Raw genomic sequence first — 13,484 nt, 5'->3', positions numbered from 1 at the left:
CAAAGAACAGAGGGGAAGGGAGAGAGAGGGGGAAGGGAGAGAGAGGGGAAGGGAGAGAGAGGGGGAAGGAACTCTGTGCTGAGCGTGGAGCCTGATGTGAGGCTCCATTCCACAACCCTGAGATCATGATCTGAGCCGAAACCAGGGGTTGAATGCTTAACTGTCTGAGCCACCCATGTGCCCTTGCAACCATCATTTTTTACCACAATTTGGTTTATCCTATAAAGTCGAAGATGTGCCTCCCCTCACATTCAGTAATTCTACTCTTAGGTATATATCCTAGAGAAATTCTTGCCTGTACAAGGAAGTTCATAATCCCATTGTTTGTAATAGCAAAACATAATAAGCAACATAACGTAAGCACCATAATGTCCATCAGACAAAAGAGTGGTAAATAAACTGTGGTATATCTGTAGAATGAATAATAGCAATGAAAAGGACTGTTGTGTGTATCAATATGTAGGAGGCCAGGAACATAGAATTGGATGAACAGCAAGTCTCAGAAGAGTACCTACAGTATGCTATTGACACAAAGCTAATTCAAAAGCATGTAAAAATTTGGGGCGCCTGGGTGGCACAGCAGTTAAGCATCTGCCTTCGGCTCAGGGCATGATCCCGGCGTTATGGGATCAAGCCCCACATCAGGCTCCTCTGCTATGAGGCTGCTTCTTCCTCTCCCACTCCCCCTGCTTGTATTCCCTCTTTCACTGGCTGTCTCTATCTCTGTCGAATAAATAAATAAAATCTTAAAAAAAAAAAAGCATGTAAAATTTAAAAATACATTATCTAAGGATATATACATATATAGTTGAACCATTAGGAAAAATAAAACTCAAACACAGAACTCAGAAAACTGGTTACCTGGGGAGAAAGGAGGACAGAATCAAAAGGGGCAACCAGGGGCGCCTGGGTGGCACAGCGGTTAAGCGTCTGCCTTCGGCTCAGGGCATGATCCCGGCGTTATGGGATCGAGCCCCACATCAGGCTCTTCCGCTATGAGCCTGCTTCTTCCTCTCCCACTCCCCCTGCTTGTGTTCCCTCTCTCTGGCTGTCTCTATCTCTGTCAAATAAATAAATAAAATCTTTAAAAAAGGGGGGGGGGCAACCAGGGGGATTGATGAGATTGGTAATATTGTGTTTATTAAGGTGGGTTTTTATTGTTCTTTATCCTTTATATATATTTTTTAAGTTATGTTTTTTGGGTTTTATTTTTTTTATTTAAATTTAAGTAATATTTAGTGTATTATTAGTTTCAAAGGTAGAGTTCACTGATTCATCAGTCTTATAGAACACCCAGTGCTCATTACATCACATGCCCTCCTTAATGTTCATCACCCAGTTCGCCCATCACCCCCCTCCCCTCCAGCAACCCTCAGTTCGTTTCCTAGGTCGTTAATACCTTTTTACGTTTTATTTTATACCTGTGATGAGAAAAGTAGAATTATAAAACTTGCAGATCTTTTCAAAAATTTTACTGAGAGACCTTTCTCTACAGTCCATAATCTCTTATTAACAATTCTGAAATTTAAAATGTATTTTTTAAAGATTTATTTCTTTGAGCGAGAGAGCACTCGTGCACACTGGGGAGGAGCTGGAGAGGGAGAGAGAAAGAAGCAGACTCCCAGCTGAGCACAGAGCCCAGCTCGGGGCTCCATCGCATGACCCTGAGATCATGGCCTGAGCTGAAATCAAGAGTCAAAGGCCCAACTGACTGAGCTGCCCAGGTGCCCCTAAAATCTAAAATACTTTGAGAACTGAAATTTTTTTTTTCCTAACTCATTTGGCAGTAAAACCTGTCCTGTCTAAACTCATTTGGTGGCAAAACTCTGATCCAGCCTGACCAGGCTATTTATTTTAGTTGGTTTATGCATGCATATTATTTCAAAAAACATTAATGTGTGTTTTATATATGATACATTAAAACCATATTCCACTGTATTACCACCCCCAAATTCAAGAAATCCTGAATTCTAAAGCACATCTAGATCCAAGGGTTTCAGGGGAGGGGTCATAGACCTGTGGTCACATCACCATCGACTTAGAAACTTTTCAGTGGTGGGTGGCAAACCATAGATGAGAATTTGTTTTATTTCTGGTTGATGGACGCTTCTTTTTTGTCTTTAAGAAGAACTCAGACAATTTTTTTCTCTTTAAACTATATTCCAGGAGTGTGTTCATTTTTAAAATAACAGCTCTTTTCTTTCTTTGACAGCTATAATATTGAAACTGCTTTGATAATGCAAGTGGAGTTCAAATTCAATAGAACTTTTTTTTTTTTACATTAAGTATTTTTAAAAATGATGTCATCTTTTCTCAGGCATACGCAGGGGTTGCTTTGCTAGTTTTAATTCCTCTCTAGGATTCATACAACAAAATTAAAACATCGCTAATGGACCGTTTTGGTTCGATTATCTAAAGTGGAAGTTCACCTTTGCATCTATAAACTTTCTGTACACATTAATAGTTCTTATGTGGTTTTTCCAGATTCTGGTTAAATTTGTTCATGTTTTCAGAACTGTCATTTAAATTCAGTAAGGTGTTTTTAACCCAGCTTTATTGGAATATAACTCCCAGAAAGTGTACAGGTCAGTGGCTATTAGTGGATTCATAAGGTCATGCAGCCATCACCATTGTCTGACCCCAGAATGTTTTTGTCACTCCCAAAAGAAACCCCATATCCTGTAGTGGTCGCTTCTGTTCCTCTTTTATCCTGTTCTCTATTTGCCTAATTACCAGAGCTTTCTAAAAAAAGCAGTTCCTCTCTTTTTTTTTCACTCTTTTTTCAAGAGCGTTTTGGCTCTTGTGGCCCTTTGCAGAGTCAAGTTGTATTAAAAAAAATTATGTTTCATTGAAATTTTATTGAATTTACAAACCATTTTGGGAAGAATTGACATCTTTACAATGTTGAGTTTTCTTAATACAAAAGATGGTGTGGCTCTCTCTTTAACTTTTCAACCTCTCTCTATAAGGTTTTATTTTCTTCATAGGATGATTGTATTCTTTTCTGAAATTTGTCCCTGAGTATTTTATATCTTATAGTCTTCTTATAAATTACATTTTCTAGTTGGTGATGTTATTGCTGAGTTTTTAATGTGCTCTTGAATCTCACAACCTCACTGAATTTCTTCTAGGTTTGAATCTCTTGGCTCTTCAGTGTAGATAATTATACTGTCTGGAAATTTGAACACTCTTTCTCTTCTAATCTCTTTTTTAAAAAGAGGTATTGTTGGGAAATCCAGTATACTGTTGAGTGGACAGCATGCTCTTAGTTTTTAATAATTTATATTCAGCAGCTTTCAGATCAGCCTTCCCTAAGAAGTCATACTCATTTCTTGCTCAGGAAGTGTTTCTCAGCTCTACAAAGAAAGAAGAGGCATACCTGAGATTTGTTATCTGTTTTTCCAGTTCAGAACCTAATCTTGGGCAGTTGAAATTTCATCAGTTGAAATTTTAGTGTTCCATTTTATTCATGTTTGGGGCTTATTATATTCACAGTGCCTTTTATTATTATTTTTTTAAGTATGTGACTTGGGGGGTGCCAGGGTGGCTCAGTTAAGCATCTGCCTTCTGCCTTAGGCTCAGGTCATGATCTTGGGGGCCTGGTATTGAGCCCCATATGGGACTCGCTGCTTGGTGGGGAGCCTGCTTCTCCCTCTCCTTCTGCTTGCTGCTCCCCCTGCTTTTGCTGTCTCTCTCTCTCTCTGTGTCAAGTAAGTAAATAAAATCTTTAAAAAAATGTTCTTTTGGGGCACCCGGGTGGCTCAGTCGTTAGGCGTCTGCCTTCAGCTCAGGTCATGATTCCGGGGCTGTGGGATCGAGCCCCGCATCCGGCTCCCTGCTCTGCAAGAAGCCCACTTCTCCCTCGCCCACTTCCCCTTCTTGTGTTCCCTCTCTCACTCTCTCTCTGTCAAATAAGTGAATGAAATCTTAAAAAAAAACCGCTGTCTTAAAAATATTAAAAAATCTGACTTGGGATGTCTCTCTGGCTCAGTCAGTAGAGTGTGTGGCCCTTGATCTCGGGATTGTAAATTTGAGCCCCATGTTGGGTGTAGAGATTACTTAAAAATAAATATTGTCTTAAAAACAATATCTGACTTAGGGGAAAATATTTAGGTTTATTTATTTATTAGTAGTAGTATTTTTCGTCATTAGCTTCTTTTCCAGTTGCCTTGCCAAACTAATATACTTTGTGTATTTTAAGAACACTTATTTATGTTAGGAGGTGAATATGGGTAAAAAGTATAGACAGTATTCTTTGTGCTGCTTTTACTCTTCCAGCTTTTCTGTAAATACAAAATTAGTTCCAAAGAAAGTGTTTAACATGTATTTGTTTGCAAAAGTAACACATGCCCATGATCAATATTTAAAAGGACCCAGAACAAAGAACTCCTGCAACTATATTAAAAAGACAAATGACTCCATTTAAAGATGCAAAAGACTTGGACACTTCAAAAAGGAAGATAAGAGAATGGCCACTAAGCATATAAAAAAGTGCTCAATATCTTTAGTCATCAGAAAAATGAAAAAACCCCTGTGAGGTACCACTGCATCTGCTAGCATGGCTAAAGTAAGATTGCCCACACCGTATGAGGAGGATTTGGAGCATCTGGAACTCTCCATACAGTGCTGTTAGGAGTGGAAATCTTTGGAAACATCTGGAAGTTGTTTTCTTGTTTGTTTTTTTTAAAGATTTTATTTATTTATGTGACAGAGACAGCCAACGAGAGAGGGAACACAAGCAGGGGGAGTGGGAGAGGAAGAAGCAGGCTCCCAGCGGAGGAGCCTGATGTGGGACTCGATCCCGGAACGCTGGGATCACGCCCTGAGCCTAAGGCAGACGCTTAACAACTGCGCTCCCCAGGCACCCCTCTTGTTTGTTTTAATTAAGCATTCATTCATCCCATACTCAGCGGTTCTGTTCCTAAATATTTACACACGAGAGATGAAAACCTGTCCAGAAAAAGGTGTGTGCAAGAATGTTCATAGTAGCTTTGTGTTCATAATAGCCAAAATCTGGAAATAATGCAGATGTCCTTCAACAGGAGAGTAGGTAAACACATGGTTGTCTATAGGAATACTACTCTGTAATAACGGATAGTGAACGACTGATGTCTGCAGCAGCACGGATGAGTTTCATCAACATTAGACTGACACGTAAGAATATATACTGTGTGATTCCATTTCCATAATGCCGTGAATAGGCAAAGTAATTTTTCGTGATAGAAATAAGAACAATTGTCTCAGTGTGGTGGGAGGGCAGTTGGAAGTCGGGGTTGACTAGGAAGGGGCACAGGAACTTTCAGGGATGTTGGACATATTCTGTATCTTGATACGCATTTGTCAAACTGATCAGATAGTATACTTAAGATCTGTGCGTTTTAATCTGTGTAAGTTATACCTCATTTTAAAAAGTAAGGAAAGGGACACAAGGGATATACATTGATCCAAGAGCATTCCCCTATATAAGTGCAATGTAATTATCACACTGAGGAAATTTAACATTATTGCATCCCTTCTGTATCTACCATGCAGTCACATTTAAATACCCCAGTATTGTCTTTCATACCATTTAAAATTGGGTTTCAGCAAAGGAGCGCTCATTACCTGTTAATTTTTTTTTAAAGTTTCTTTTTTTTTTTTTTTTTATTTTTTTATTTTATTTTTTNTATCTTGATACGCATTTGTCAAACTGATCAGATAGTATACTTAAGATCTGTGCGTTTTAATCTGTGTAAGTTATACCTCATTTTAAAAAGTAAGGAAAGGGACACAAGGGATATACATTGATCCAAGAGCATTCCCCTATATAAGTGCAATGTAATTATCACACTGAGGAAATTTAACATTATTGCATCCCTTCTGTATCTACCATGCAGTCACATTTAAATACCCCAGTATTGTCTTTCATACCATTTAAAATTGGGTTTCAGCAAAGGAGCGCTCATTACCTGTTAATTTTTTTTTAAAGTTTCTTGATAGAAAATATCCTTGCAAAAAAATTTAAAGTCTTGAGTCTGAGAGCATATTATCTGATGCCTATAATTCTCAGCTCATTTCATTTTTTTCAGCTCTCTGTAGTTAATGTTTGGAAATTTATGATATCAGATGTTTGGAGTTTATATGGAAAGATTAAGGACCTTTAAAAAGGCAGAATTAGAATTGCAAATCTTGCTTTCATTTTCTTAAATGTTTTGTTCTGTTTTTTACTGAAAATACATGGCTTTGGAAATGTGGGGTAGTAGTTTGAATTGCAAACAAGTGGGCAGTATTTGTTTGTTTAATAATGAGATTTGTAATCAACACTAGGTTCCCCTAGACTCTGGGACCTAGAGGAAGGAAACTCACTTTTAGTGACTTAGCTGTCAAAGAAACATTTAGCATTATAATTTTTTTTTAAAGATTTTATTGATTTATTTGACAGCGAAAGACAGCCAGAGAGAGAGGGAACACAAGCAGGGGGAGTGGGAGAGGATGAAGCAGGCTCCCAGCGGAGGAGCCCGACGTGGGGCTCCGATCCCAGAACGCTGGGATCACGCCCTGAGCCGAAGGCAGATGCTTAACGACTGTGCCACCCAGGCGCCCCTAGCATTATAATTTTTTAAATGTTATTTTTTTTATCACAAAAAATACGCGTTAATTATAGAAAATACTCCAAATCAAAAAGAAAGTCCTCACAACTCTGCCACCTAGAGGTGCGATGGCTAACACATGTGAGGAGTGTCTCACTTGCCTTTTGTCTGTGCACACATGCTCAAATGTTTTTTCTTTTTAAATAGATGATGTAATCATAATATGTGAATTTAACTGCTTAATTCACTTGGTGCATCATCAGCCTTTCTCATTAAATATTCTACAGTTTTACTTCAAATGACTGTCCATAGTAGTGTTCCTTGCCGGAAATTCTGGAATTATCTTTTGTTTTAAAGCTTTTTTATTGTAAAAATGTAAGAGCAAAATACATGCAACATAAATGTTCAGTTTAATGAATGTCATAAAGTAAACACCCTCGTACCTGGCACTCCAGTCAAGACTTGGAGCGTGGCTGGCAGCCAGCAGCCCCAGTACACTTTCCCACTGCCGGCTCCCTTCTTCCCTTTAAAGGTGGCTACTATTCTGACTGTTTCGAAGTTCTGTTCTTGCTTTTCTCTATTGTTTCTCAGCTGTGTTTGCATCCCCAACAGCGTAGTTTAGTTTTGCCTGTTTTTGAACTTCTTACAAATGGGGTCATTACAGTATGCATTCCTTTGTGCCTGGCTTCTTTCATTCAGCATTTTGTTTTTCAGATGCATTGCTGAAGTTCACTCTTATTGTATGCTGCCGTGTTTTGATTCTACTGATGGTGGTCACTTCAGTTGTGTATAGCGCAGGTTTTACAGATGTCGCTGCCATGAACACTGGATGTGCTCTGTGGTATGTGTGTGTGTATGTTGTGTGCGTGCGCGCATGTACATCTCTTTATTTCTCTAGGGAATCCAAATGTAGGGCTGACATTGCTGGGTTGTCGGATGTTTGTACCTTCAGCTGTGCCAGATAATGCCAAACTGTTCTCGATTGGTTGGATCCTTTTTCAGTTTACCTGTTTTTCATCCCCATTAGCACTACTTGGTATTGTTTAGTTTTAGCCATTCTTATGGATGTGGCATATCTCCTTGTGTCTTAATTTGGATTATAATGTATTTTCCTTATTGTTAGGTTATATAGGTTTATGTGTGAATGTCGGCCATTTGGATATACTGTTTGGTGCAGTGCTTAATTCGTGGTCTTTTGCCTATTCTTTTCCTGGGTTTCCTTTTTCTTACTGATTTATGTATTTAGATACAAGATCTTTATTGGTTATATGAGTTGCAAATACCTTCTCCAGCTCTGTAGGTAGCTTGCCATTTTTACTCCGTTCATGGCGTCTTGTACAGAAGAGAGGATCTTAATTTTAATGTAGTTCCATTGACCGACTTTCTCCTTTTAGGGATTAATGCTTTTCATGTCCTGTGTAACTCTTAGAAATGGAAGTGTGGGGTTAAGAGGTTTCTAGATGTTAACTTAGAGTGTGCTCTTCCACTGTCAGTGCATGAACCTTTTGATACCATCTTCACTGTCACCGACAGTGTAGGCGTGATTCCCCCACCCTCTTGCCTGAACGGGAGTTCTTTGTCTATTCATTAATGAGTATTGTATCTTAGTTTGCTCCTGAGACTCAAAGAATGAGTTTGTTGCATCATTCTGTGCACGCGGCAGCCACTAAGCATAATTCCAAGGTTAATACTAAAAATACTCTGTAGCTTTTAATTCTGAGGAACATTTACAGCTGGTAGGAAGAGAGATGAAGATCTAAAAAACTGTCTTTTTATTAATTTAAGTTAGCAGAATTTGGGCTTAAATTAATGACAGTAAATTGAGGAAGACAATGTAGTGGATCATGGGACGCATGAAATTGATGAGTTAGAATTGTGTAGATTTCCTTTATAAATTCATGGTGTAAGAGGTAGAATCATGACTTTACTCTTCTTCACACACTTTATTAAAGAAGACATCCTTACCCTGACTTAGCTCTACTTCTCCTCTCCCCACCCCCCAGTATTCATTCATTCGGAGTCCTTTCTAATTGTGAGGTGGGAGGTGGCCCCTTGGTTTTCCCTGGGAATGGGTGGAGTTGAACTCAGACTGCCACAGAGCCTGTTGTAAAGAGCCTCGCTAGGAGATGAAATCGAGCGGTGCTCTCGCCTGCTTTCCTCCATCTTCCAGTTTCGTCCCTGGCGCTTTCCTGAGCCTTGTCACCGTCTCAGTCCTCCTCCTGCCTCCAGCCTTTCTGTCACTGCCAGGGTGGAATCCCTACAACTCCCATCATGCCCCTCTCCGTGCCCTTCAGAGACTTGCAAACAGAATCTTAGTTCCTCAGCAGTGTCTCACCATCTGCCTGGCAGCTTGCTCTTGACCCTCATGCACCTAGTCCCCCTGCTGAAATCTGCAGTTCCCTTGCATTTGGAATGTTCTTCCACATTTGCTCGGCCCATTATCTAGAACTCCCTCCTGTCCGCTACTGCCAAGTCATTCCCCTGCTAGCTAACTTCTTTTACCTCCTTGCAGGCCCTAGTTCCATGCCGTCTTTCCTCCAGCTCACTGAGTTGGCTGCCCCCTCTTCTGGACTGCCACGGCTCTCTCTCTACCTCTGTTGCTGTGCTTTGTATCGTAATGCATTGGATTTTCTTTCTTACTCAGTTGAGCTCCTTGAGGGCAGGGCCCCAATTCCCCCCTCTTCTGCTCCCCGCCCCCAGGAACTAGCATGGTGAAGCTTATAGGAGGCGCCCCATAAACATTGAGTGGACTGAATGCGAAATTATATCTAACTTTCGTGACATACATATGAAAAGAACTTGTAGAGAAAGAGGTCAGGTAGAAAGGGATAGGAACTTACCAGTATTCTAAATCTCTCTTCTCCTAAAGCAGTGCGCATTTAGGAGTGACTGCTGTGCCTGTAGGATCTGTGGGGTTTTGCTCACCTGAGTTGTGCCTTGCTGTCACAGAAGGATGCCCTGCAGTGGTCTCGCAGTCCGGCTGCAGTGGAGGGAGAGGAGCCGGAGGACACAGCTGACGTGGAGAGCTGTGGGTCTAACGAAGCCAGCACTGTGAGCGGTGAAAACGATGGTAAGTACCCGTCCCGGGATGGGCTGAGAGCCACAGGCAGCTGCTGGAGACTAATCTTTATTTCCCTCTCTGCCAGTTTCTCTTGATGAAACATCTTCGAATGCATCCTGTTCTGCAGAATCTCAGAGTCGGCCTCTTTCCAATCCCAGGGACAGCTACAGGACTTCCTCACAGGTAGGGAGGAGAGTTGGTGGCTAGGCCAGGGGTAGGTGAGGCCAGGCATGAGATAGGATTCTGCCTCAGCAGCGAACTTGGAGCATGTCGGGAGAGTGGAGCAAATCAGTGTGGTCTCCGCCTGTTAGTACAGATACAAGTGAGCAGTGAATCTGAGAGCAGAGTGGCTGGTTTTTCCTCATTACCGCAGATGGGTAGTTTCGCTCCTACTTCGACAAACACGGCAACATCTGGAACGTGGATAGCACAGTGCAGAGTGGGGAGCATGTGAGCTTGGGAGTCAGCGCTCAGAATGATGGCCCTGCTGCTCACTAGCTTTGGGACCTTGGGCAATTCCTTATCTGTGAAACGGGGTGACAGTACATTCCATTCTGCTTGGCGTTGTGTTTGGCACAGGGGCCCACACCTGGCTTAGTAACATGAGTCTGTGCTGCTCTCACTGTTACCCACCTGAGCTGGTTGAATGTGAACTCTGTTGTACCAAACGGTGGGTGGAGACATGGTGGAGAGGAACCACTCTGGTGGCTCTGCAGGTGACTCAGGCTCCTTTTGTAATCCCTCGGGCATCTAGGCAAACAAGCAAAAGAAAAAGACTGGGGTGATGCTGCCACGAGTTGTCCTGACTCCTCTGAAGGTAAACGGGGCCCACGTGGAATCGGCGTCAGGTACGTGTAAACTTGTGATGTGATGCTCCTTCCTCAGATCTTGGGGCCTGCCCCCCTCTGGCAGCAGTGTCTGACCTAGGTGGCGTGGTGCCCATCGAGCCAGGAGGCCCTCTGGCGGGCGGCACGCCGTGGTGGTGAGGCCTGAGCTAGGTTGGCCTCGCAGGGCGGTGTGAGGGTCCGTGAAGGAGTGTGCAGGTGCTTGGTAAAGGCGCAGTGCTGTGCAAACTAAGACGGCGGTTTGGCGTTCTTACGGATCATGTAACGCCACACCATGAGGTGGTGATCTCTGACAGCCCAAGGTTGGGCCACGGAAGCACCTGCTATTGCTGGCAGTGTCTCAGGGAGAGCTGGGAGAAGTAAGCTTGTCTGAGAGCCCTGGGCGCGGCGGGTGATGCTTTTGACCAGTGGAATGCTGTGCCTTCAGGGTTCTCGGGCCGCCACGCCGATGGCGAGAGTGGCAGCCCGTCCAGCAGCAGCAGCGGCTCTCTGGCCCTGGGCAGCGCTGCTACTCGTGGCCAGGCCGAGGTCGCCCGGGACCCTGCCCCGCTCCTGAGAGGCTTCCGGAAGCCGGCCACAGGTGAGTGGCTCGGCACTCATTTCTCTGCCTGTAAGGGGGGCCCCTGCAGGCCTAGTGAGAAGAGGACAATCTTCTGTTCCACTTCCTTTACCAGTTTATTTTGACTTCTTGGGTGGCCCTCTGTTTTTTTGTTTGTTTCTTACCTTGTATTTTGGTTATTTCACATATAGATCTTCTCTGCTAGACTGTGAGGGGACTTGTGGGCAGAGATGCTGCCACATTGTTCCTTGTATGTCCCTGTAAGGGCGTGGCCCATGCCTGCCCTGGTACTGCTTAGTAAGTGGGTGAGTGAAAATTGCTTCTGAGCTGCTCAGTGAAGAATTCCAGCATCCGTTTTCTTTCTTTGGTAGCATCCTGTCATGTTTGTTCTTCACATCCAGAGTTTCGTTCAGGTACCCTTTTTTCTAGCCTAGTCATAACATTGAGTGGAAGGAAGTCTGTTGAGTTTGAGGTTGCAGACAAGTTCATTAGCATGCTCCTCCCACCCCTCAGTAGGGCTGTTTGCAAGGCCAGTATGCTGTTTGCTAGGCTAGGATTCATTTCTCAAAGCCCACATGCTGGTCATTTGTAGATGGGCTACATGAAACCATTAAGAAGACTAGCCTTGGCTTCTGAAAATTAGAATGAACTATTGCACAAGTGAGAACTGGGTTTGCTCTCTTGCTGCTTTTCCAACTCATCAGTAATGCTTAATCTTAAGGTCTCATAGGTCTCTATTCTTAGTGATTTTTTCAAATAAAAGTAACATTTGCTGAGGTTTCTGTGAGAGATATCTGTTGATATCTCGGTGGCTTTTAAACAGCCTTCTGCCTTTCCATGCGGAGGTCATAGCTCTCCACCCTGCTCAGGGAAGGCTTCTGCAGAGTTTTCTGTAGAATGCTAACGAGATTCGCTTTTAGACAGCCACCATCGTTTCTCCAGTTGGCTTTGTGGAGCCTGTTCTCCAGCTTTGGAGGGAGGCTCACAGCACAGCCTGCCCCCTGCCTGCTTTTCTTGGGGAAGAGTGTCCTCTTTAGCCTGTGTCACAGCCCGGTACAGAGTCTTCTCTGAGAGGATGCAGGCCCAAGTGTTCTCTTGGGTCTGATGGCAACAACCGTAACTCCTGGACAGAGTTAATCGTGATGCGTAGGTTTGGGTGGGCTGGATGTGTGTGCAGATTAAGTTCTGGGTAGTTGGGTGCTGCCACTAAAATTTTTCCCTCGGTTGGCATTTGTTCTTTTGCTTTGAAAAGCTGAATATCTATACCTTGCTTCTTGCTGCTTCAAAATCACAGGTCAGATGAAGCGCAACAGAGGGGAAGAGATAGATTTTGAGACGCCTGGGTCCATTCTTGTCAACACCAACCTCCGGGCCCTGATAAACTCTCGGACCTTCCATGCCCTGCCAGCCCACTTCCAGCAGCAGCTCCTCTTCCTCCTGCCTGAAGTGGACAGACAGGTGCAGATGGGGAGCTGCCTCTTCGCCTCTCTCTGGGTGGGCTTCTGTTCGCTTTCCGAGTTTCTTTATTGTGCTTTTCGCCTTGATCCTTCTAGGTGGGGACAGATGGCCTACTGCGTCTCAGCAGCAGCGCACTGAATAATGAGTTTTTCACTCACGCAGCTCAGAGCTGGCGGGAACGCCTGGCTGATGGTGAGTGGATGTTCTGAGACGGCTTGAGAGGTACCTCCCGTGTGTGGTGTCACTTGTCCTTGGTAATTAAAACCCAGACATTCATTTTGCACCAGTTCTCTTTCCCTTTTTTTCCCAAAGGGTCTTTAGTGTAAGGCAGGCTTTCCTCACAGTACTGCTGAGTGTGGGGGCTGTTAGTGTGCTCTGTAGCTTTCAAGAAGGTACAGAGTGTTTGGGCTTCTGCTGTTCTGAGTGTATGTATCCACCTGCATCACCTCCTCATCATTAGCACTCTAAACTCCTGGTCTTTCCAGCAATCCTGGTGTTGTCGAGATGGGCGGAGGAGACTGTGCCGTGGCATTGACTTACATGTTGGGTTCTACCAGGTGCTCTGTTTTTTTAGACATTGCCACTTGGAGTGACTGTCAGCTTCTCTTAATCTAATTTTATGGGGAAGCTACGTGGGGAGTGTGCTGGGAGTCCCTAAGACTCTCTCTAGGTTTGATGATTCACTAGGAGGACTCACAGGACTCCTGCCGTTGTACTCAGGCCTCACAGGACTCTTCCTGTAGTTGTACTCATGGCTGTGATTTATCCCAGTGAAGGAATACGGAGCAAAATCAGCAAAGGGAAAAGACGCTTGGGGCGAGGTCCAGGGAAACCAGGCGCAAGCTTCCAGCGTCCTCTCCCAGAGGAGTCACACAGGATGTGCTCAGTTTTGCCAGCAATGAGTTGTGACAGCACGTGTGAAATGTAATCCGCTGGGGAAGCTCGTTAGAGACTTGGTACCCAGGTTTTTGGTTTTTTTTGTTTTTTTGTTT

The 13,484-nt window shown here is 43.5% G+C and overlaps 1 protein-coding gene across 6 annotated transcripts in view; it reads left to right on the top strand.

The window, feature by feature from the left end:
- Nucleotides 1-13,484, top strand: part of ASXL1 (ASXL transcriptional regulator 1) — a 74,958-nt gene that overhangs the window by 54,457 nt on the left and 7,017 nt on the right. For 2 of the 6 annotated variants that reach the window (XM_034641770.1, XM_034641769.1), the window contains 6 exons: nt 9,519-9,639; nt 9,716-9,813; nt 10,385-10,478; nt 10,903-11,055; nt 12,329-12,492; nt 12,588-12,684. In XM_034641770.1, the coding sequence (XP_034497661.1) occupies nt 9,519-9,639; nt 9,716-9,813; nt 10,385-10,478; nt 10,903-11,055; nt 12,329-12,492; nt 12,588-12,684 (727 nt within the window). Of the gene's footprint in view, nt 1-9,438; nt 9,640-9,715; nt 9,814-10,384; nt 10,479-10,902; nt 11,056-12,328; nt 12,493-12,587; nt 12,685-13,484 lie in introns of those variants that run through there. The other 4 variants (XM_034641771.1, XM_034641772.1, XM_034641774.1 and 1 more) reach the window with 4 other exon arrangements.

Source organism: Ailuropoda melanoleuca, chromosome 13 (assembly GCF_002007445.2).
Source record: "Ailuropoda melanoleuca isolate Jingjing chromosome 13, ASM200744v2, whole genome shotgun sequence".
NCBI lineage: Eukaryota > Metazoa > Chordata > Mammalia > Carnivora > Ursidae > Ailuropoda > Ailuropoda melanoleuca.
The sequence above is the reverse complement of the archived record's forward strand: the minus strand, read 5'-3'. Positions and strand labels throughout refer to the sequence as shown.